At 44.6% G+C, this 23958-nt stretch overlaps 1 protein-coding gene across 1 annotated transcript in view; it reads left to right on the top strand.

Moving 5' to 3' along the window:
• Window positions 1–543: 543 nt before the first annotated feature.
• The window catches only part of PER3 (period circadian regulator 3), a gene marked incomplete at its 5' end in the record, with an annotated part of 30753 nt that continues 7338 nt past the window's right edge, over window positions 544–23958 (top strand). The window contains 6 exon segments of the mRNA XM_073603604.1: window positions 544–741; window positions 5122–5178; window positions 12558–12806; window positions 14080–14852; window positions 15497–15689; window positions 23400–23592. Coding sequence (XP_073459705.1) covers window positions 544–741; window positions 5122–5178; window positions 12558–12806; window positions 14080–14852; window positions 15497–15689; window positions 23400–23592 — 1663 coding nt within the window.

Genomic DNA, 23958 nt, shown 5'->3' with positions numbered 1-23958 from the left:
TTTCTTTATTTTTTTTTCCCCACAAAAGTAGAGTTACCCTTTTAAATATGTCTGTCAGGGACTTCCAACTCCACCATGGAACATCACCAAGTCAAAAAGAGTCTCACCTTCTCCAATATGCCATATTTTAGACCCTTGTTTTTGTGTTATAAGAAGTCAGTGGATAAGTAAACCTGCATCCACCCGGAACTGAAATATTTTTTTTGGGTAGACTAACACCACATTATCTTGGGAGCGTTAACTGCGGAGCAATGTAGAAATGTCATTTTTCTGTGCTAGTTTAATTCATTACACTGCAGTGGAATCATCTGAGCAAGTAAAGTCACTTTCTGAAAGATGTCGTGCAGATACACAGAGGCAAGGTTTTCATTGAAACTGCTCCCAGGAATGGATCATTTTATTTTGCCAAATTTACTCATTACTTTCAGTTTGCAGAGCTTTTTCTGGTAGACCATTCTCTATGGAGTTGATTAATTAAACTTAAGAAACCTTTGATAATATCCACTTCAAAACTGTCCTCGAAATTTCTTGTATCGTTGCAAGATGTTCCTGAGCTAGCCGCGCCAACAAGCCAGTTATCAGCGGAGTCCATGGTTACAACCGACGCTCAGACAACAGCCGCCGTGGTGGGAGCTCCGCTGACCGATCTCACACTGTCCATCAAGGCCATGAGTGTTGTGTCCGTCACCAGCCAGTGTAGCTACAGCAGTACCATTGTGCATGTTCCACAGCCTGAGTCAGGTACTTCTCATCTTTCCATATCTTGGAGGATTCATCAGCTTATCTTTTTTTTTTCCTGATAACATATGCCAGCCAGCTTATTCTGTCAACTGATCTTTTTCTATCCTTTTATTTTTCATTGTTCCCTCTCCTTTTCTTAACTGTTTTTTTTCCTCCCTTATCTTCCAGAACAGCGTACTTGAGAGATGATTGGCTCTGCCCTCTGCAGAAAGCCCGAAGCAGAGAGAGTTTAAAAGGCCCCTCCTCTCTCTCGTACCTCAGTTGTTTTCTCTTTCCAGGCTCTCCATAAGTGCACAGCGCAATGTTTTGTTTTGTTACCCTGGTTCTGATAACTTGTGGCTTTTCTTCGCGCTTTTCTTTTCCAGGTGTGCCCATCTTGTCTGCTTATGTCAGAAGGGTTCCCCTTATTTTGATATTGTACTCGCCTCAATATGGGATAGAGGTGACTACTGCAGCTCGTCTGTCGGTTCGGGCCTCAGGGGTGTTTCTTGGAGCAGGTGTCCCAGGAGTCCTAGGATGGTGGTGGGGGGTCATTTCCGGAACACGTGGTCCTTTCTGGGCATCCTGTAGCTTTGGGCATAACCAAAATGGCATCGGATGACGCACCAGACTCAGGTCGCAGGGGCTCTCTGCCTCAGACCACGAACAAGGTGCTTGCAGAATGGGCGACCACTGCTACAGGACCAGGGGGTTTGGGGTTGTGGCCTTGCTGCTGTCCACTTCAGGTCTCAGTGGCGGTGCAGTTCCGCAAGGTTGCAACTAAATTGGGCAGCTTGGCATAAAAGGGTGTTAGGCGCTGGAGGCGATGGAGCTCCTTCACAAGCAAGACCAGCGGAAGCATCCACCTCCAATCCTGCAGCTCCAAAGGTATGTTGTCTCTGCAGTCTAGCTCTGGGCAAGGGGGGAAAGGTCGCAGAGTTTGTGTTTGACAAACTGGAAATGGTGGGTTTTTTTTTTCTGTTTTGTTTTTCTTGCAAACTGACAACTGAGGGTACAGGATTGGGCATATGTATGCATGTATGTTTGTATGTATGTATGACAAGCCCATTAAGAAAAGATGTGGGAAATGCAGAACTAGGCTACCCTGACACCTATAGCAAACGATTGCGTGATAGCCATATCTCACTTGTAACAGGCTCTGAGTCTGTTGCGTGCGTGAAAGATTTAATGTCCTCCATGAAGGAGATGGTTTCTTCTTTTCAATCCTTTAGTACTTTTTCTGGCAGGAGTAGGCCCTTCCACTTCTAACTTTAGTATAAAGAGTTACGCTGCTAAGATACAAACACAATAATATACAATGCAAACACCAAAACTATAATATCCTCCGAAAAGTTAATTAAGAATGCAAAAAAAGTCCACATGCAAAAAGGAAAGTCCTTTCTTATATGTGATGAGCATCCATCACCCACAAAATGGTATATTCTGTGAAGCCAGCACCTCTTATGGAAAAAGTGCAAGCTTACAGACTGTGTATGACCCTCTAATTAAAGAAAGGTCATCAGAGCTTAGAACTGAACAGCACAGCTTGGATCATCAGAGAGCAGTTCCAAGGGTTCTCCTCGGAGGCAGATGGTTATAGCATAGTTGTCAGCTCAGCATAATCCCATAAAGTTTATCATAAAGACATGAAAAGAAACGCTTCAATAGTGTAAAACCTTACTATTGAATTTATTGAATCAGAGGAGGTGATTGTTCCGATAGCGGAGGATCAACGGTCGCAGGGCTTCTATTCTCACGTGCTCCTAGTCCAGAAGGAAAATTTCATATGATTATCAACCTAAGGTCACTGAATCGGTTTCTGGTATTCATGTATTTTGCATGGAATATATTTATAGGGTGAGAAATCTTTTGTTGACTGCAGAAAAAATGAGAAAATTAATTTTCCCAGTTCAGACATTCAGATTATTCCATTAAGCATCCATAATCCAGGTTCTGCAGATTTTAGGGCTAATGACGGGGCAGCTATGTCAGGCATACCGTGCACTCCAGACCCTTTCAGGCTTTTCTTCTCAGATCCTGGAACCGCAAGAAAAGTTCCTTGAATCTGATTCCCATTCCTGGTGGAGATTTTCTGGATCTATCCTGGTGGGAACATCCTCAGCCTTTAAAGACAGAGTGACCTTGGGTCCAGTTCTCACCAATAAAAGTTACTACCGATGCCAGTCTTTGGGGTTGGGGAGCCCACTCAGAAAACTGGCATGCTCAGGGGAGTTGGCAACGGGAGGAAGAAGCTCAGTCGTCCAATTTCAGAGAACTCTTAGCAGTAGGAAGAGCGCTAGAGGCGTTGGAACCAAAAATCTGAGCGGGGTTCTGGCCTTCACAGGCCATATCACAGTTGTGGCATATCTTAACAAACAGGGTGGCACCCACTCAGACAGCCTTTTGTCTCTGGCTCAGCAGATTTTAAGTTGGACATAGAAAGCCATCTCCTCAATCGCAGTGGTTCACATCAAAGGGCACAGTAAATGTTCTGATTGATTATCTGAGCTGTGTAAATGTCCACAACAGCAATTGGGAACTGAATGGGGAGGTCTTCAGGGAAATCATCCTAAAGTGGGGGATTGCTGTTATAGATCTATTTGGGTCCAGACAGAATAGGAAAGTTGCAGCCTTCTTTTCACTGGAAGGGGAAATGGAGGCTCTAGGGATGGATGCGTTACATTTCCATGGACGTTCAGCCTAGCGTATGCCTTCCCGCTTTTTGCTCTTTTGCCGCTGGTAATCAGAAAGATTTTATGGGATTGTGCAAATGTAAGCCTAATAGTGCCCTGGTGGCCCAGGAGAAGTTGGTTCTCAGCCTTGAAAGCGCTGTTGATAGCTCCTCCCTGGACACTACCAGTTCGAAAGGATCTCCTGGTTCACGGAACGGTTTGACACCCAAACCCTCAAACTTTCCTTTTCACGACTTGGAGGCTGAATGACGCATCCTTCAGCTAAAAGGCTGTTCGGACAAGGTAATTGACACCATTCTTGGAAGACATAAACTGGTCGCTAGGAAAATGTATGGTAAAGTTTGTAAAACCTTTGAAGCCTGGCAAAGAAAGAGGGGAACTGATTCCTTTGATCTTCCTTGCATGTTGGACTTTCTTCACAGTGGAGTAGACAAGAGTTTCCACAGTTCTACACCGGGAGGTAAAATGGCTAATTGGGCCCAATTCGGACATTTTAACTTAGGGGTGTACTCACTTTTGTTGCCAGCAATTTAGACATTATTTGAGGGGACATTATTTGAGTTATTTTGAGGGGACAGCAAATTTACACTGTTATACAAGCTGTACACTCACTACTTTACATTGGAGCAAAGTGTCATTTCTTCAGTGTTGTCACATGAAAGCATAGAATAAAATATTTACAATTTTACATTTACAAAAATGTGAGGGGTGTACTCACTTTTGTGAAATACTGTATCTCTCTGTCTCTCAACGCCCCTAACCAAGGAACCTTTTGAACCCTTAGGAGAGGCTAATTTGAAGTGGGTTACGCTTAAGATAACCTTCTTGTTGGCTGTCACTCCAGGAAGAAGGATTTCTGACTTAGAATCCCTCTCTAGCAAGGATCCCTTTTATGAAGATCTTGGAAGACAGGGTTATTAAGCCAGATGTCTTATACTTGCCTAAGGTTTCTATGGTTTTTCACAGATCTCAAGAAGTAGTTTTGCCATGTTTTTGCAACTCTCCTAAAAATGAGGAAGAAAAGTTTGACTTTTTTGATGTAAAAAGGTTGCTTCTTTATTTGGAGGTGGCAAGGAAATTTAGGAATTCCTCTCAGTGATTCTTTTTAGCGGATTCAGGAGGGGTTCAAAAGCATCCAAGAGTTCCTTTGCCAGATGGATTAGAGGCAATTCTTTGAGCATACAGATTTTCTAGTCAAGTACCACCTACAAATATTAGAGCTCACTCTACTAGGTCACTAGCCACATTATGGCCTGAAAGAGCAGGAGCATCATGTAAAGAAATATCCAATATCCAAATACCCAAGTGTGGTTTTACTCTCACGCATTTGTCAAGCAGTATAGAGTCCAGGTGCTCTCTAGCCAGGATCTCTCCTTTGGAAGGAAAGTTTTGCAGGCAGAAACCCCCCACCCCCAAGATATGGAATCTTGCTTATCCACTCAAGTAAGCTGTCCTGGAAGATGAGGGGAGGGGGAACCTCTGTTAGACTTACCGCCATGAATCTTCCAGGACAGCATCTATATTCCTACCCTCAGTTGTGTTTCTTGTAGGTATGTGGGTGCGGATCTGACGTTTTTAGTGGTTTTTCGGAAGATGGTGTTTTTTTTTTTTCCCCTTCTTGTGCACGTTCATAAGGTTTCTTTATCTTCAAAACAACTGAGGTACAAGGGAGGGGCACTTTAAACTGTCCAATTTGTGTTTCCTGTAGAGGACGGAGCCAATCATCTCTCAAGTAAGCTGTCTTGGAAGATTTATAGAAATACCGGTAAGTCTAACATAGATTTTATTTTCCCTCTTCTGTCTTTTTTTTTTCCCCCCTTTCCTTCTCTTTTTTCCTCCTTCACTTTCTCTTCTCCTCCCCTCCCTTTATCTTCTTCCCTCCTCCTTCTTTCCTCCTCCTTCTTTCCATCTTCCTTCCTTAGTCTTCTCTTTCTTTCCTCCTTTATCGACTCTCCTTCTTTCTTCCTCCTCCCCTTTCACCTTTTCTTTACTTTCCCCTTTTCTCTTTCTTCCCTCCTCCTTCCCTCCTACACCTTCACTTCCCCCCTTCCCTCCTATGCCTTCCCTCCTTCTTCCTGCCTATGCCTTCTCGCCTTCTTCCCTCCTTTGCCGTCTCGCCTTCTTCCCTCCTTTGCCGCCTCTCCTTCTTCTTCCCTCCTTTGCCGCCTCGCCTTCTTCTTCCCTCCTTTGCCGCCTCGCCTTCTTCTTCTCTCCTTTGCCGTCTTGCCTTCTTCTTCCCTCCTTTGCCGTCTTGCCTTCTTCTTCCCTCCTTTGCCGTCTCGCCTTCTTCTTCCCTCCTTTGCCGTCTCGCCTTCTTCTTCCCTCCTTTGCCGTCTCGCCTTCTTCTTCCCTCCTTTGCCGTCTCGCCTTCTTCTTCCCTCCTTTGCCGTCTCGCCTTCTTCTTCCCTCCTTTGCCGTCTCGCCTTCTTCTTCCCTCCTTTGCCGTCTCGCCTTCTTCTTCCCTCCTTTGCCGTCTCGCCTTCTTCTTCCCTCCTTTGCCGTCTCGCCTTCTTCTTCCCTCCTTTGCCGTCTCGCCTTCTTCTTCCCTCCTTTGCCGTCTCGCCTTCTTCTTCCCTCCTTTGCCGTCTCGCCTTCTTCTTCCCTCCTTGGCCGTCTCGCCTTCTTCTTCCCTCCTTGGCCGTCTCGCCTTCTTCTTCCCTCCTTGGCCGTCTCGCCTTCTTCTTCCCTCCTTGGCCGTCTCGCCTTCTTCTTCCCTCCTTGGCCGTCTCGCCTTCGTCTTCCCTCCTTGGCCGTCTCGCCTTCGTCTTCCCTCTGCCGTCTCGCCTTCCTCCCTCCTTCGCCGTCTCGCCTTCCTCCCTCCTTCGTCGTCTAGCCTTCTTCCCTCCTTCGCCGTCTCGCCTTCCTCCCTCCTTCGCTGTCTCGCCTTCCTCCCTCCTTCGCCGTCTCGCCTTCCTCCCTCCTTCGCCGTCTCGCCTTCCTCCCTCCTTCGCCGTCTCGCCTTCCTCCCTCCTTCGCCGTCTCGCCTTCCTCCCTCCTTCGCCGTCTCGCCTTCCTCCCTCCTTCGCCGTCTCGCCTTCCTCCCTCCTTCGCCGTCTCGCCTTCCTCCCTCCTTCGCCGTCTCGCCTTCCTCCCTCCTTCGCCGTCTCGCCTTCCTCCCTCCTTCGCCGTCTCGCCTTCCTCCCTCCTTCGCCGTCTCGCCTTCCTCCCTCCTTCGCCGTCTCGCCTTCCTCCCTCCTTCGCCGTCTCGCCTTCCTCCCTCCTTCGCCGTCTCGCCTTCTTCTTCCCTCCTTTGCCGTCTCGCCTTCTTCTTCCCTCCTTTGCCGTCTCGCCTTCTTCTTCCCTCCTTTGCCGTCTCGCCTTCTTCTTCCCTCCTTTGCCGTCTCGCCTTCTTCTTCTCTCCTTTGCCGTCTCGCCTTCTTCTTCCCTCCTTGGCCGTCTCGCCTTCTTCTTCCCTCCTTGGCCGTCTCGCCTTCTTCTTCCCTCCTTGGCCGTCTCGCCTTCTTCTTCCCTCCTTGGCCGTCTCGCCTTCTTCTTCCCTCCTTGGCCGTCTCGCCTTCTTCTTCCCTCCTTGGCCGTCTCGCCTTCTTCTTCCCTCCTTGGCCGTCTCGCCTTCTTCTTCCCTCCTTGGCCGTCTCGCCTTCTTCTTCCCTCCTTGGCCGTCTCGCCTTCTTCTTCCCTCCTTGGCCGTCTCGCCTTCGTCTTCCCTCCTTGGCCGTCTCGCCTTCGTCTTCCCTCCTTGGCCGTCTCGCCTTCCTCCCTCCTTCGCCGTCTCGCCTTCCTCCCTCCTTCGCCGTCTCGCCTTCCTCCCTCCTTCGCCGTCTCGCCTTCCTCCCTCCTTCGCCGTCTCGCCTTCCTCCCTCCTTCGCCGTCTCGCCTTCCTCCCTCCTTCGCCGTCTCGCCTTCCTCCCTCCTTCGCCGTCTCGCCTTCCTCCCTCCTTCGCCGTCTCGCCTTCCTCCCTCCTTCGCCGTCTCGCCTTCCTCCCTCCTTCGCCGTCTCGCCTTCCTCCCTCCTTCGCCGTCTCGCCTTCCTCCCTCCTTCGCCGTCTCGCCTTCCTCCCTCCTTCGCCGTCTCGCCTTCCTCCCTCCTTCGCCGTCTCGCCTTCCTCCCTCCTTCGCCGTCTCGCCTTCCTCCCTCCTTCGCCGTCTCGCCTTCCTCCCTCCTTCGCCGTCTCGCCTTCCTCCCTCCTTCGCCGTCTCGCCTTCCTCCCTCCTTCGCCGTCTCGCCTTCCTCCCTCCTTCGCCGTCTCGCCTTCCTCCCTCCTTCGCCGTCTCGCCTTCCTCCCTCCTTCGCCGTCTCGCCTTCCTCCCTCCTTTGCCGTCCCGCCTTCTTCACTCCTTCGCTATCTCACTGTCTCTCCTTTGCCTTCCCTCCTACGCCTCCATTCCCCACTTCCCTTCTATTCCCTCCTTCTTCTTCCCTTCTATGCCTTCCCTCCTTCTTCCCTCCTTTGCCGTCTTGCCTTCTTCCCTCTTTTGCCGTCTTGCCTTCTTCCCTCCTTTGCCGTCTTGCCTTCTTCCCTTCTTCGCCGTCTTGCCTTCTTCCCTCCTTCGTCGTCTTGCCTTCTTCCCTCCTTCGTCGTCTAGCCTTCTTCCCTCCTTCGTCGTCTAGCCTTCTTCCCTCCTTCGCCGTCTCGCCTTCGCTTTCCCCCCTACGCCGTCTCGCCTTCGCTTTCCCCCTACGCCGTCTCGCCTTCGCCTTCTCTTCTACACCATCTCTCCTTCGCCTGCTCTCCTACGCCATCTCTCCTTCGCCTGCTCTCCTACGCCATCTCTCCTTCGCCTGCTCTCCTACGCCATCTCTCCTTCGCCTGCTCTACTACGCCATCTCTCCTTCACCTGCTCTCCTACGCCATCTCTCCTTCGCCATCTCGCCTTCGCCTTCCCTCCTACGCCGTTTCGCCTTCCCTCCTACGCCGTCTCGCCTTCGCCTTCCCTCCTACGCCGTCTCGCCTTCGCCTTCCCTCCTACGCCGTCTCGCCTTCGCCTTCCCTCCTACGCCGTCTCGCCTTCGTCTTCCCTCCTACGCCGTCTCGCCTTCGCCTTCCCTCCTACGCCGTCTCGCCTTCGCTTTCCCTCCTACGCCGTCTCGCTTTCCCTCCTACGCCATCTCGCTTTCGCCTTCCCTCCTACGCCGTCTCGCTTTCGCCTTCCCTCCTACGCCGTCTCGCCTTCGCCTTCCCTCCTACGCCGTCTCGCCTTCCCTCCTACGCCGTCTCGTCTTCGCCTTCCCTCCTACGCCGTCTCGCCTTCGCCTTCCCTCCTATGCCGTCTCGCCTTCGCCTTCCCTCCTATGCCGTCTCGCCTTCGCCTTCCCTCCTATGCCGTCTCGCCTTCGCCTTCCCTCCTATGCCGTCTCGCCTTCGCCTTCCCTCCTACGCCGTCTTGCCTTCGCCTTCCCTTCTACGCCGTCTTTCCTTCAACCGTCTCTCCTCCTTTTCTCTCCTACGCTGTCTCTCCTTCTATCCCTCCTCCCTCCCCTCGTTAAACTAGTGCTTAGTGTAGTTTTGTCAGCCGGTCACTACCTAGAACTTCTTATTTGCTCCAATTCTATTTCTGTACAGCATCAAATCTCTATTGCAGTCTAGTTGCAACAAATGGGCATGTTGATTCCGAGTCCGCTGTGCAGGATTCTGCACTCAAATGCTCGCTGGCTCTTCTGAACACATACCAGCACATCTCCAGCCACTGAAGTATATAGTGGAAACAGATTACTCTAGGTAGAGGATGAAGGTCTTTTTCATCTCATGCTGGTGGCTCTGATGTGTCGGCTCTGTACGGGGAGCTTATGACGTACAATTTCATCAGTAGAACCAAAATCAGACATTTGGCCATGTTGGAAGTATTCTTTTTTTCAATTCTTCATTTTGAATGATTTGCTACAAAGCTCCAACCTAGCTTTTTTTTTTTTTTTTTTTTTCTCTCCTTTTTTTTTTTTTGTCTGCTAATATTTACGCAAATGAGCTACGACTACCTGAATAACTTCTTTTGTAAGTCTTTGTAAGACACTGTTGCATTTTAGAGTCCAATACTTTTAAAAACCTTAGTTGGATCTTTGACTACAGTGTTGAAAAAATATTTTTTTTTTTTCTTTTTATTGACTAGTTTAACAAAATTAAACAAAATTATTTTGCAAAATTGAATCTAATTACAATACAACTGTCATATTGTATGTTTCTTTAGTTGCATTTTTTCATCACCTCAGATTTGGATGCAAACTGGCCATCTGAATTGTTTTTTTTTTCTCAGTCATTTTTCATTGTTTTTTTTTTTTTTGTTTTTGTTTTTTCTACCACCATTATTACATTAGCTTGTGTAAGAAAAACATTCTCAAGGAGAGTGCTCATTTTTGCTTATTGAAAAACCAGTCAGATTCTTCCCCTGGTCAGGAAAACAATGGTTTGCATTCTGGTCGGTAAAGACAAGGGGATTTTCTGAGTTAGTATACACAAGGCCTACATTTTTTTTTAAAGTATATCTCTAGCCAAAATGTTTTTTTCTTTTGTTTGACTATAGTTGGGAATGCTTAGAACCTCTGCAAAGGTTGTATTGTTGTTTTTCTTTTATTTTTTTTTAGTGTGTTTCCTGTTCAGGAGATATTCCTTCACTTCCTGTCCTGGTGACACCACGGTCACTGAGTCAGGAAATACAGGGAAACTCTGATGGGGTCAAAATGCTAACACAAGTGCTAGCCTACTCCACTCGACTAATACATTTTTATTGAATAAATAGTGATCTCGCGCAACAGTGAATAATTGCCCTGTGAATCATATACAGTGTAAATATAAAATTCAAAATTAACAAAAGAAGTGATCAATAATAAATACAAAATCAGAATTGAAATAAATAATTGGAATCCGTGTCCAACATAAATGTGACAAAAAAAGGGAATCAATAAATAAATTAATTGGTGTATAAAACACACTAATGGGACAAAGAAAAGATGATGGTAATCAATAAAAGTTAATAATTGATGGAGAAGTTCATATAGTAAATCCTCTTCTTACTGAGTAATCAGCTCAATTAGATCAATCCCAGCATTAGATGGTATTAGCTTGGCCCAAAAAAATACTAGAAGTAGAAGAGGGGTGATATTCAAAATCCACAAACGTGCTCACAGAACTCTCACCTCCAATCTATGGATAAACAGCAATAAAATGGTTGGATGCTTCTCTGCTGTACAAGTTGATGACCACCAGGGTGTGCTCCGTCACCGTGTAGCTGATATCCTGTATCCAAATCTACACATCTCCACAATAAATGTAAAGGGAGGGGAAAGAAAGAGCCTCCAATGGTGTAGTATGTTAAATAGTAAACCAATTTATTAAGCTAATTGAACTCTTACATTAAAATAATTGTAAACCAGCAGAATATCAAATAGTGTGGCGTGTTATCGCCGATCTCGCATCACTTCCGGTATCTCGTAACTCCCGGCCACTCCCTACGCGTTACGTCATCACGTGACTTCATCAGGGGACAAGTGGCTAACAATCAACACATTGAGGTCTTTATGAAATTAGTTTTGCAGGATTTGGAATCTTTAAAACTTAAGAAAATCTCAGACCCAATACACATGAAAAAGGGAATTCAATCACTCATAGAAAGAAAGGATATTGTAATACGCCCAGCGGACAAGGGAGGAGCTGTGGTTATACAATCTAAAGAACAATATCTACAGGAACTAGACCAACAGTTACAGGATGACCTAACCTACGTGAAACTATTAAGTAATCCCACGAGTAGGTTCAAGAAACAACTTGAACTAATTGTCAATTTAGGAGTTAAAAAAGAAATATTGAGTAAGAAGGAATTCAAGTATTTAATACCAGAAACATGCAGGATTCCAAAAATATACACCATTCCCAAAATACATAAAAATCGAGAACGACCACCAGGCAGGCCTATTGTGAATGGCATAGATTCCCTAACCTCAAGGTTAGGAGAAAAAAAAGTCCCCTGATGAAGTCACGTGATGACGTAACGCGTAGGGAGTGGCCGGGAGTTACGAGATACCAGGAGTGATGTGAGATCGGCGCTAACACGCCACACTATTTGATTTTCTGCTGGTTTACTATTATTATTTTAATGTAAGAGTTCAATTAGCTTAATAAATTGGTTTACTATTTAACATACTACACCATTGGAGGCTCTTTCTTTCCCCTCCCTTTACATTTATTGTGGAGATGTGTAGATTTGGATACAGGGTATCAGCTACACGGTGACGGAGCACACCCTGGTGGTCATCAATTTGTACAGCAGAGAAGCATCCAACCATTTTAATGCTGTTTATCCATGGATTGGAGGTGAGAGTTCTGTGAGCACGTTTGTGGATTTTAAATATCACCCCTCTTCTACTTCTAGTATTTTTTTGGGCCAAGCTAATACCATCTAATTCTGGGATTGATCTAATTGAGCTGATTACCCAATAAGAAGAGGATTTACTATATGAACTTCTCCATCAATTATTATTAACTTTTATTGATTACCATCATCTTTTCTTTGTCCCATTAGTGTGTTTTATACACCAATAATTTATTTATTGATTCCCCTTTTTTGTCACATTTATGTTGGACACGGATTCCAATTATTTATTTCAATTCTGATTTTGTATTTATTATTGATCACTTCTTTTGTTAATTTTGATTTTTATATTTACACTGTATATGATTCACGGGGCAATTACTTACTGTTGCGCGAGATCACTATTTATTCATTTTTCTTGTTTTTTGTGTTCGTGACACTATTAGATCTTGCTGCGGACAGCATACACATTGCACCTTATTGCCACATTTATATGTTGGACACACATTTTTATTATTTATTTTTGTGTGATACGCTTTAGTAGTGCGAAGTCCTTTTTTATTTTATTTTAATACATTTTTATTGCCATTGTATCCCTATTAGAGGTTTCCCCCTCAATTCCTGCCCTGGTGACATCCAGCAGGACAGGAAGTCAGAGAAAATCTCCTGTACAGGGCCACAAACAGAAAACAAAAACCAACAGAGGTTCGAAATATTTGTGCGTATTTTTTATTTTTTTTCCAGTATAAATAGAATTTAGAACAGTTTTAGAATTAGAAAAAAATGGCTTAATTTGTCTTTATGCCAATTTACTGTATTCATTGACTATTATTGCGCAGTTTTTTTTACCGCTGTGTAAGTTTTTGTGGTGTATTGTGTATTCAGAGGTGACGGCCATAGAAGATGCCACTGGTGGCAGTGAGCAGATTGAGATGAGGTCTTCACAAGCGGCCGGTTCCACGGTGACTCCGGAGGAGTTTAGGCAGGTTGGGCTGACGAAGGAAGTTCTTTCTGCTCACACACAGAAAGAGGAACAGAATTACGTGGTCCAGTTCCGGCAGAGGATCCTGCAGTCTCCGTACAGCAGTTATCTGCAACAGGACAGCCGCAGCAAGGCATGCTCCCATGAACAAGGTATTGGTCGTCCATCAAAATCTGGATTTCTACCATTCCCATCACATGTTCACTTCATGCCTTTGCACACATTAACTACTGATCATCATATGTCTTCCTTTTTTTTTTGTTTTCTTGTTTTGCTTGTATTTAAACACAGCTGACAGGGCCGATCTAAATAAGGACCCATTCTCATCAATTAAGGAATAAGTTCACTATTATAAAAAAAATAAAAACAATGTGCATTTATTATTTTATTTTATTTTTTTTTTTTATAGGAGCCTGCAGAATACGGGTGTAATGTCAGGCTCCTGCAGACTCCCAGCACAGCTGCCTGCTCGGACCTCCCATCCAGACAGAGCAGGAAGAATCAATGAATGATGAGAGCGCTCACCAGCACCCTTGCAGTTCATTGAGAACTACAAGCCGTCTGCCACGATGACGGACAGGACTTGTAGTTCATTCACTCTTGACCTGTGTGGGCGGAGCTCCTTTAAAATTGTGACAGGTGCAGCAAGAGGCTACTTGACCCACACTGCTAAAGTGGGGGGGGGGGGATCGGGCTGCTGCATTAGTAACCTGGTATATGTTAGACCCCGAATACGGGTGTAGCACGTTACTAAAGGTGAACTTAGCCTTTTGAAACTTTCCTTGCATATGCTTGTGGCTTTGCTTTCTGGATACAGAGCACAGCATGCCTCTATAATGACCAACTACAAAGTGACTTGGCTTTAGAATTCTTTTATTTACCACAACTGTATAAAAACATTTCTATTTTTAATTTGCATTTGTTCATCATACAGCTCAACTTGAACATTAAGCATGCTGCAGAGGCATCCTTTCTGTTTGAAATCAGTGGTCTCTCTGCAAAGATCCAACATGCTGCCTGCTGAAGCAGAGCCTAGAGCTCCCCAATCGGCAAATGTTTTGCACATTGTAGAGCTCTATCTCTGACTCCCGCAGGGGAGTTGTCGGACCTCTGAAGAGAGACCACAGCTTCCACATAGAGAGCAAAGGTCCTTTCCTGCAGCATGCTAGCAAGGGATGGGCTTGTATACTCGGGCTGTGGCTGCTTTGCACATCTATTGTTTTGATGCACCTGGAATGTATTTAGTTGACTTTAACTGAAAATTCAGTTTGACTTTCACAACAAAACGCTTTATGCTATCTAGTACCTTGAACACTCTAAAATGAAATAGAGGTTTGGATGGCTTTAGGCCATTGTGTACTCTTTTTTTTTTTTTTTTTTTTTTTTTTTTTAAGTATTTTGATTGGATGTTGTTTATCTATGCAGGTGAACACTCTTCTCCGCAGACCTCTCCAGCTGCTTTGAAGAAAGGTAAAAAACAGGGTAAGCACAAACGGCAGAAACCCATGGAATCTTCGGACAGTAATGGTTCTCCTCCCAATCTGCCACCACGGCCGAGGAGGCCAGGTCCTTTGCCGCAGTCTTGGTCACCATCTGAAGTTTCCCATCCAAGCCCTTCAAATATGGCTTTCCCTCCTCCTGTGATGATCCCAATCCAGCCAGCCTATTCTATGCCGGCATTTCCGATGCCACAGATGACTACCACGGTGGCAGGAGAATGTACCAACTCATCCATGACCCCAGAATCCATACCGCAATCCAACACCTCCTACAACATGCAGACCTTCCCAGGATTCCCCACCCCGTACATGGGTACCCTCATGGCTGTTTTCCTCCCCAACTACAACATGTACCCACCCATGAATCCACCAATGAACCCACCCATGAACCCACAGATGCCTCAGCCTTTCTTCCCTTCTCAGTACCCCTGCCCACCAGCTTATCCTTACACTGGAATGCCCAGTGCCCCTCAGAATTTTCCGTCCCAGATCCCTACAGACTTGGTGGACCCAACTTCTCGAGCCTCATCCCCCATGTCTGCTGAGGGACAACAGGAAGCACAGATTGAAGATCCACACCTCTTCAGTCACTCTAGAAGCAGCTCTCCACTGCAATTGGTCCTTCTTCAGGAGGAATTACCAAAACCGGCAGAGCCTCAAGAGGGAGCCAACGCAGAGAACCAGTCGGATGTCAAATGTGTGAGTTATGTTTTGTCCTTTAATAATGGTTTAGGGTTGGCTTTGTAATTAATGGCCAAAGGAAGTGATATCAAAGGACTAATCTAGCGGTAAAATGCTCTTCACCTGTTTTTTTCTTCCTTTGTTGCATCTCAATTCGGCTGAGCTCCTGCACCCAATTTGCAGCCCCTTTCTGTCTACATGCACTCCAGCCATGGCTGAAAGGCATTTCCCAGTGGGTTTCTTGATGTGGTCCGTGCTTTTAGTTTGTGCGTTAAAATGGTCACTTGTCTCCATCGACAGCCCATGTGACAATATAGGAGACAGGGATAGAGCTTTGTCACCTTGTAACCAGTGTTCATTTTGACGTCAAGTTTTGAATTACGTTAGTTTTAGTCATATTCTTCTGACTAAAATACCATTTTAGTATTAGTCGTATTTTAGTCATCTGAATTGTTTTAGTTGACTAACATCTCAAGTACATTTTAATCAACTAAAACCTAAGGGGTTTAGTGAAACTTGTAATGCATTATTGATCTACTAAAACTAAAAAACTATTTAGTTGTCCAAGTCTTTAGCACAATGAATGTCCTCAACACTCAGTTCTTTCTCTCAGAAGAAGCTAATAAACTTACCACAACTCTACTCTGTGTCTCTTTCTACAGGCGGACGCAGCGGAGGACAGCGGGAACAACGACAGCCACTCGGCTTCTAGTGAACTTTTTGATCTCTTGCTACAAGAGGATTCCCAGTCTGGTACTGGGTCAGCAGCTTCAGGAAGCGGATCCGCCAATTCCAGCTCCTTGGGGATTGGTTCCAATGGTTCTACCTCAAACAGGACTTCAGGAAGTGGCATAGGTAATGATTCCCTTTGGACATTTCCTTGCTTGGTGACCTAAATAATAGTTTTGCCATAGCAAGTGTCCATTATCCTAGTCTAACCATACTCAAACAAAGGACTCCGCAATACACCGGACCTCATGTATAATAACTGGAGGAAGGAAAGGGTCTGTGTTGCCTATAGCAACCAATCAGATGCCTCTCATTTATTGAAATCTATTTTTTTTTTTTTTAGTTTATATTAATATGATAAGTTAATGATGAATTAGCTCATCTATCTGTGTTAATGTTTGAATTACCTTGTTGCTATTTTTAATTTTATATGTAAATGGAGGCAGCCATATTTATTGATTACAAATTCCAGCTGTGCTTTCTTTAAAGAGAACTTGTCTCATTCAGATTCTGAAAATGTTATATTTTATAGTTCAGTTTGTGCAGGCTTACTTCTGAAAGCCTTCATTCTGCTCCCTATCTAGCCAGCTCTACAGCTTGAGAATCAGCAGGCACCCAAGGTCTGAAACTTGTCAGATTCCTGGCTTTTCATGCCATCTATTAGCTTCTTGGTTTGCATAACTGTGCAAGCAATGGAACCCAGAAGTTGTTCTTCTGTTGAGCTTCTGTTACGCTCTTTGAGACACTGGGAGGCTGTGTATGATCAGGCTGTGGATGAGGAACCAACTGTGGCTGTCTTCAGGTGACCTCTGACTCCTATGCTGGAACTAGAAGAAAGGTGCGGCGCTGGATCTTGTAAACCCGTAGGTGTTCCCTGTCAATCAACAGTGTAGAGGGAATGATTATGTACAGTGGTTGCTGAAGGTGGGCTCTTTGCTCAAGAACACATAAACTCCAGGTGTAAAACCTCCAGTTCTGGCACTTTCTTCCCTTCCCCTTGATGTGAGGACCTTGTTCCTGGTGTCCAACTACAGCATCCTGTCTCTGGGGGAGGGACAATGGGAGCGGAAAGCCCCCCCCAAAATCTCTTGGCCTTTCCCCATAACTTTGCATCCCTCCTACCCCCAGGCTCTTGAATTCCCACAATCAGAGGATACGTTGTCCCCATCAAAAGGAATGTCCTGAATGCCGCACACCAACATGCCCGACAGTAACTAGGTAAGCAGCCTCAGCCCAACTTCGTCCAGTCCACACTGCTGATGCATTTCACCCCGCCCATGGGGCTTAGTCATGGAGGACCTCCATGACTAAGCCACGTGAGTGAAGCAAAACACGTTAGAACATGGCCTGGACGGAGCTGGGCTGAGGCTGCTTTTACCTAGTGACTGTCGGGCATGTTGGTGTGCGGCGTTCAGGACATTCCTCTTGCTAGATTCAGTACATTGGGACAGGCTTTCCCCAGCCAGCACCCTTATGCCCTGTACACACGGTTGGACTTCCCGACGGAATATGTGCGATCGGAGCTTGTTGTCGGAAATTCCAACCGTGTGTGGGCTCCATCGGACTTTTTCCGTCGGAATTTCCGACACACAAAGTTTGTGAGCTGGTTCTAAAATTTTCCCACAACAAAATCCGATCCTTTAAATTCCGATCGTGTGTAGACAAATCCGACGGACAAAGTGCCACGCATGCTCAGAATAAATTAAGAGACGAAAGCTATTGGCTATTGCCCCGTTTTATAGTCCCGACGTACGTGTTTTACGTCACCGCGTTCAGAATGATCGGAATTTCCGACAACTTTGTGTGCTTGTGTGTATGCAAGACAAGTTTGAGCCAACATCCGTCTGAAAAAATCCATGGATTTTGTTGTCGGAATGTCCAATCAATGTCCGACCGTGTGTACAGGGCATGAGTGTGAGCCAGCGGATTTGATCGATAGTGAAGGAGCCTGGTTTTTGAATTGGGTATGTTGTCCTCATGTCTCATTTTCCCAGGGTGAGCTGACCAGGTGGGTCACACTGATCTATGGACACCGAACGTTCTGCCGGGACAATTTGGACCTCAGATAGTTCTGTTAGCTCTATATGTACTTCATGTAACATTAGCTATATTCAGTATACAGTGCTGCATTCCGGCAGTAACATGGGAACTCCCCAGAATAAAGTTGAGTGCTTCTCAGCCTTTCACGGAAGCCTTGTAATTTTATCAGTGAATACAAAAGTCTTCCTCTGTTTGGCAGAGGTGGAGATATTGATGTGATCTGCCCACTACTCCAATCAGAGGAAGCCTTGTATTCATACTTAAAAATAAAAGGAAATTCCTATACTGCTCCTGGAACACGACACTGTAGCTAATGCTACATACAGTTTATACATAGCTGACAGTGGCCACGTTATGTAGTAAAGGAATTCATTTTTTTTATTTTTGGGGGGCCAGATTTGGCCTTAAACCTGGAGTTCAGCTTTTATTCTGATTCTTATATCATAAAAAGCCAACGTGCTTCGGGGGGTTTAATCTCTCTTTGCCAGAGCTCAGTATAGTTAAATAAAGCAGATACTAGACTTCTGAAAATTCTATGTCTACATGATGGGAAGTAGAGAGAAATCTCCCCAATGGGGCACAGATGGCCTGCATTATCTTTTGAAGGTTCTCCTTTTATCTCGGTCATGGTATGTCTAGTGGTAGTTAGTCACATTCAACTGGACTTATGCTGTAATGTTGAAGTTTCGTAGCTTCTTCAAGCCACTTCTTCAGGGATGTCAGGAACATTTCCCAGTATTTATATCCACTCAGGTACTAGAGACACCTTAGTCTGATCCCCATGGAATTTAGTCAAGGTAGATGTTGAGCAGCTAAGAACAGGATGAAAGATATGAAATTTGTGTAACCATGTTCCAGTTATATATTCCCACCCTTGATATTAGGAAGTCTACATAGATGTTAATCCTTTGATTTACGTGGCTTGAAGGTGTGAAGTACAGATGTGCACGACGGAAAAAAAATTGTTTCCGATTCATTCATTAAGTTAATTATGTTTCGTTTTATTAGTTATGTTGGGATAATTCGTTTTTGGAATTTGTTTTGTATATTAATTTTTTTCAAATCACGTTAGAATTTTGGAAAATGGCTATATTCGTTCTATTTTATTTAATCTATTCTATTTCCTATTCTATTATCTTTTCTATTCTATTTTATTCTTTTATTTTCTTTTTTTTTATGCATTTTTTTTCTGTTCTTTTCTATTCAGTTTAATTCTATTTCTTTTTCTTATTTCACTTTCATACCTTACTATATTTATTGCAATATGTTTTCATTTCTAATTCAAATTTGGAAATATAAATTATATGGTGTAGAGGAGGGGCATTACTAAGAGGCTGAAAAAAAGGCTTATATCAAAAGATCATCAACCCGGAAGTAAAAACTAGAAAGTGCTCAGGAAGTGGGCGTTTAACGATGGTCTCCTGATATGTACAATATCATCCAATAAACACAACTTATTCATATAAAAGAAGATTTTTAATACAAAGCGTGCTTAAAAAAAAAGACATATCATCTACTGGACAGCACTGGGCTTGTTTTTAAGCATTCTTTGTAATAAAAATGTTACTTTTTATATGAATAAGTTGTGTATATTTGATATTGTACATATCAGGAGACCATTGTTAAATGCCCACTCCCTGAGCACTTTCTAGCCTCTAATTTAAATTTATTTTCAAATTAGGATAATTCATTTTGTTATAATTTATTGAGGTTGAAATTCATTACTATTGTGATTTGGATACATCCGAATCTCCGAATAACGAAAATTTTGTCTGAATTTCAATTCATTTGTTATTTGACACTGATGATATAACATGAATTTAAATTCATAATGAAACAAATTGCGCATGTCTAGTGTGAAGTGTTGTCAAATTGCCGGGGTAGGGATGCTAAAACCACATTGCATGTTGAAGGCCCCCCTCTCCTGTTCAGAGATGGTTGCTCCAATTAGACGGAGATGGCCTCTTGAACTGAAGAAGTGGCTTGGACAAGACAACAACGTCTTCTACCTTTTATAGACCAAGTCCAGGCAAATGTGACTGTGACAGACCCCCATACTCGAGATGAGTCTGTCCGCCGTAAATGCTTCCTCTGTCCGGTACCACGCGATCCAAGATCCCTCAGAGCACCCAGTCATTAGCCGTAACTCAATGTAAGGTGAAAACAAGAGACTCTTTATTCAAAACACCGGTACAGAGAGGTAACACTCAGGGACAATGCCCCCTCCCTTGGATTCAGGGTGGGGTAAACTGTCCAATCAGCAATAAGGAACACACAGGCATTGAAACATTTGAACGATAGAGCACCTGATCAGAAGGGAGCGCTGTCAGGAACACAAATACAAACATCCATCCCATAATACACTTCTCCTAAGGCAGACAGACAGAACAATGGGACACAGCCACACCCCAAACGATCCCAGCAAAGAGTCCAACAGCATGAGACAACACACAATATATACATATATACAACATTCCAGTGTGGCTGTACAGCGAGTCCGACTAGCACAGATCAGACTGGGGTTCTCGGTCACCCTGTGATTTACACATAGGAGGGGTCGGGGAAACTGGACAATGAGTTTTCAGAGCTCTCCAAGGTAAGCTTGGTTCCACAAGCCCCCCACCCAAAGTGCCTCCCGTCACAGTGACAAACTACTTCTAGCGAAGGCCCTGCATTGTGTTTATTAATGGAATCTGATCAGTTGCTGTAGACAGCATTTCCGCCAGTCCGTTTTGTTCAGTTTTTTTTACATGAGGCCCTTTTATGTAGCATTTGAGCTGTACATCAGACTTGTGTTTGATCGGTGGATAACTGAATTGGGCACATACGTTCTAGGTGGTGGCAGGGCTGGACGACTTAGTTACAGTCACCATATAGCCATTTGTGGGGTAAGTAAAAACTTCGGGATGGGTTCATTTTAAATTCTTCTATAACTGTCGGTCCTTCTCTCTATACGGAAACTAACTTTAAGTGTCACCTAATCTAGTCGCTGTTCATTCTTGATACATAATGATTAGAACTAACGTTAATTACCTTCTTAAACCTACATTTATTTTTTTTCAGCCTTATATATATATATTTTTTGATAGTTTTAACCATTGTTTGGGTATGTTACTAAAGTCCATGTTTCTAATGTGTTTTACAAGTAACTTTTGTGTCCTTTGCTCCACTTTCCTTTGCCCAAAGTGACCCCTGACTTTTAAATCGAGTGTATGTCTTTTTGTTTGGTTTATATTCACTCGAGGAGTAATATGCTCCAGATATTTCTGAAGAGGGGTGCAGAACCCTCTTATAGGTTTTAAATTATTCACTCTGCGAGTTTTGGTTATCTTTAAAGAGGGTCACTCTATGTAAAAAGATGTTTGTTGAGTTTGTGGGCTCGGATCCTCTTGAAATGTATGTCGAATGTCCGTGTGTCCATGAATTTAACTTTTTATGGCTGAGGATAATGTTTAATTACTGCAATAGAGGATGTTTTATAATCTTGTAGAAAAAAAAAAATTCGCTGGGTGAGTGTTATGCCAGTTCACTTGTCCATGTGTTTTGGACAAGTGATTTTTGTCCAGGGATTTTATTGAATCCAAAGGCCCTGTTCACACTGGTGCGACATGCGTTCCGACTTTGAGAGCACAAGTTGCATGGCAAGTCGTGCCCCATTAAGTGCAATGGAACCATTCTAATCAGAGCAACTTGGGTCGCTCCGACTTAGAAAAAGGTTCCTGCACTACTTTTGGTCCCACTTCGGCACAACTTGCATTGACTTCTGTTAAAGAAGTCGTATGCAGGTCGTGCTGCAATGGCGGCTTCAGAGTCGCAGCAGTGTGAACTGGGACTAAAAGAACAAAATGGCCTAAGGACTCACCTAAGTAGCACAGTTTTCTTCCACCTTTGCTCCCAGGGTCAAGGCCCTGAAAGAGAAAGGTAATGCTAAATTGAATTGAGTTACATTACCTTAGGTCTCTGTTCTCACTTGTGGAGTCTGAGGACCGTCGCTTAAGGGATGGCTCTGCCAGTTCCAGTAGGGCCACGTCCAAGCTAGAGGACACTTGTCCTGGGTCGGAGACATATGTTATCCAAGCTGACCAAGTGCTGGAGAAGCGGTCCCGGGTACCTCTGCAGGTGGCAATCCAGTCCACTGCACCCTTTATTTCACTCACGACAACTGTAAAATTTTAGATGTCCCTTGTTTTCTGTTCTATTGACCACACTTGCCAGGACAGTGAGTGAGAACAAATCTCATACTTAGGAATGAAGGCAGCGTGACGACATGCTGGTCCTGGAAACCACTGGGTGGCCATCTTGCTGTTCACTGCATGCTACAGCCTACTGTCTGGCGGACCTGTCAGCAATCCCACATCACTGCATGGCCAGTTAATCCCTCCCTATGCTATCCAAAACGTAAAAATAATTTTTTTAGCTGGAGTTACACTTAAAAAATGTACCTGTTCCAACTTGCATACAAATTCAACTTTAAAAAGGAAGTAAACCAGTGGTGGTGCTTCCATTAAGGGCACACGGGCGCCGCCCCTTCTCTCCAGCCACCCCCTCTGTGTAGTATGGATAGATTCATGCATTGTGTGAATCTATCCATGGCCGCCACTGACACCCCCTATTCAGGCATCCGTCCCCTTTTCGGACACCGGGTGCTTGAATTACAGTCGCGGGGGTGTTCTATTGAAGCACCTGATTAGAGCCATAGGTGGCATTTGATGGGCACAGTTGGCTGCGTTTGATGGGCACAGTGGCTGCGTTTGATAGGCACAGTGGCTGCATATGATGGGCACAGTGGTTGCATTTTATGGGCACAGTGACTGCGTTTGATGGGCACAGAGGCTGCGTTTGATGGGCATAGTGGCTGCCATTGATGGGCATAGTGGCTGCGTATTGATGTTTTTTTTTTCAGAATTTTTCAGTTTGTTTGTACCCCCCCCCCCCCAAAGATTTTGAGCACCAGCCGCCACTGAAGTAAACCCATTGATTTTAACAGTTTTTCAAAAAAACTGTTACATATCAGGCACATGCTGGGAATGTAACTGTCACATTGGTTGTGCTCTCAACCAAACTGTCAAACCATCCAATGGCTGGGGTAATAACTGATCACATGTGCAGCATCATGGAAGTTGAATATCAAACAGAGGCCAAGATGGCGGCTTCCTTGGCTTAAAAAGATAGGAGGGTTTACTTCCACTTTAAGAACAAACCTACAGAATCTATCTTGTTCGTAACCTGAGGTCTGCCTGTACTATGCAAACCTATGCAGTTAGCTGAAGTGTTCTCCTTGGCTTCCCTGTTGATGATATCACTTCCAAATTTCTCTTCATGTAAAGCCATCTGATAAAACTAATGGGAGTACAGAAGAAAGACGGAGACTGGAGATTCATTCGACTTTGCTCTGCTCATGTATGATCCTAATGGACCCATTGCAAAATAGCAGATGGTGTGCAAGAGGAATGCTATTGTAGTAAGGTCACTGCAAAAACATTGTATTTTTTTTTTTTTTTTTTAACATTTGTACTTTTATAGTTTTGTTAAGCTGCCTCCATATTCCACTGGTTGGTCCTCCAATTCCTTGTCCTATAGCGGAACAGTTGTCCTGTGAAGGTGTATTAGCTGGTTAGAGTCCATAGTAGAGATATATATTCACACCTATCTGAGGAGGAGCTGAATTTTCACCAGCAGATGGCCTTAGATGAGCTTCCTTTTAGTTGCCGTTGTCAGTTTTTGTGTACAGTAGCTCTTCATGGGTGTTATATGGTATCTTATTTTGTCTTTTTTTTTTCCCCTAAAACCCTAAAGGGAGCAGTAACAGCAGCAAGTATTTTGCTAGCAAGTCCTCTGCTAGCAAGTCCTCCGACACTTCCAAGAATGGTCTCAAACGCCAGGAAGCTACAGAATCTGAGTCCTTCCCCAAGGCTGCTGCAGACTCTATATGGACTATTATAGAGCGTACACCTAGCCCTATCATGATGACATATCAGGTACCCGAGAGGTGAGTCCACAAGTCTGTCCGGTTAAGTACTGTCCTAATGTAGAACTGTGCTCAGCCTATGGAAGCCTAAATGTTTACATATTTTTTTAGCAAACACACGCCCTCACTGACAGCTACAAACACTGAGGAGTAATTGGTTTCCAAAATTGAGCAAAACCACTTCTAGCTCTTCAGCTCTACTTTAAGAAGACACTGGAAAAAGATATTTTGAATCTAAACACTAGTTGTTAAAGATAACGTCTACTGTAAAACTCTCTATGCAAGAGAAGAGAGTAAAAACTTACCTCATGCTGCTGCTGTGTTGAAGATATATTCTCAGCAGATGTCAGAGGAGGATCTAACACACATGGTGGTCCCCCACTGGGT

This window comes from Aquarana catesbeiana, linkage group LG10 (genome assembly GCF_042186555.1).
Source record: "Aquarana catesbeiana isolate 2022-GZ linkage group LG10, ASM4218655v1, whole genome shotgun sequence".
Lineage (NCBI taxonomy): Eukaryota > Metazoa > Chordata > Amphibia > Anura > Ranidae > Aquarana > Aquarana catesbeiana.
This window is presented reverse-complemented; position numbering and strand designations above follow the sequence as displayed.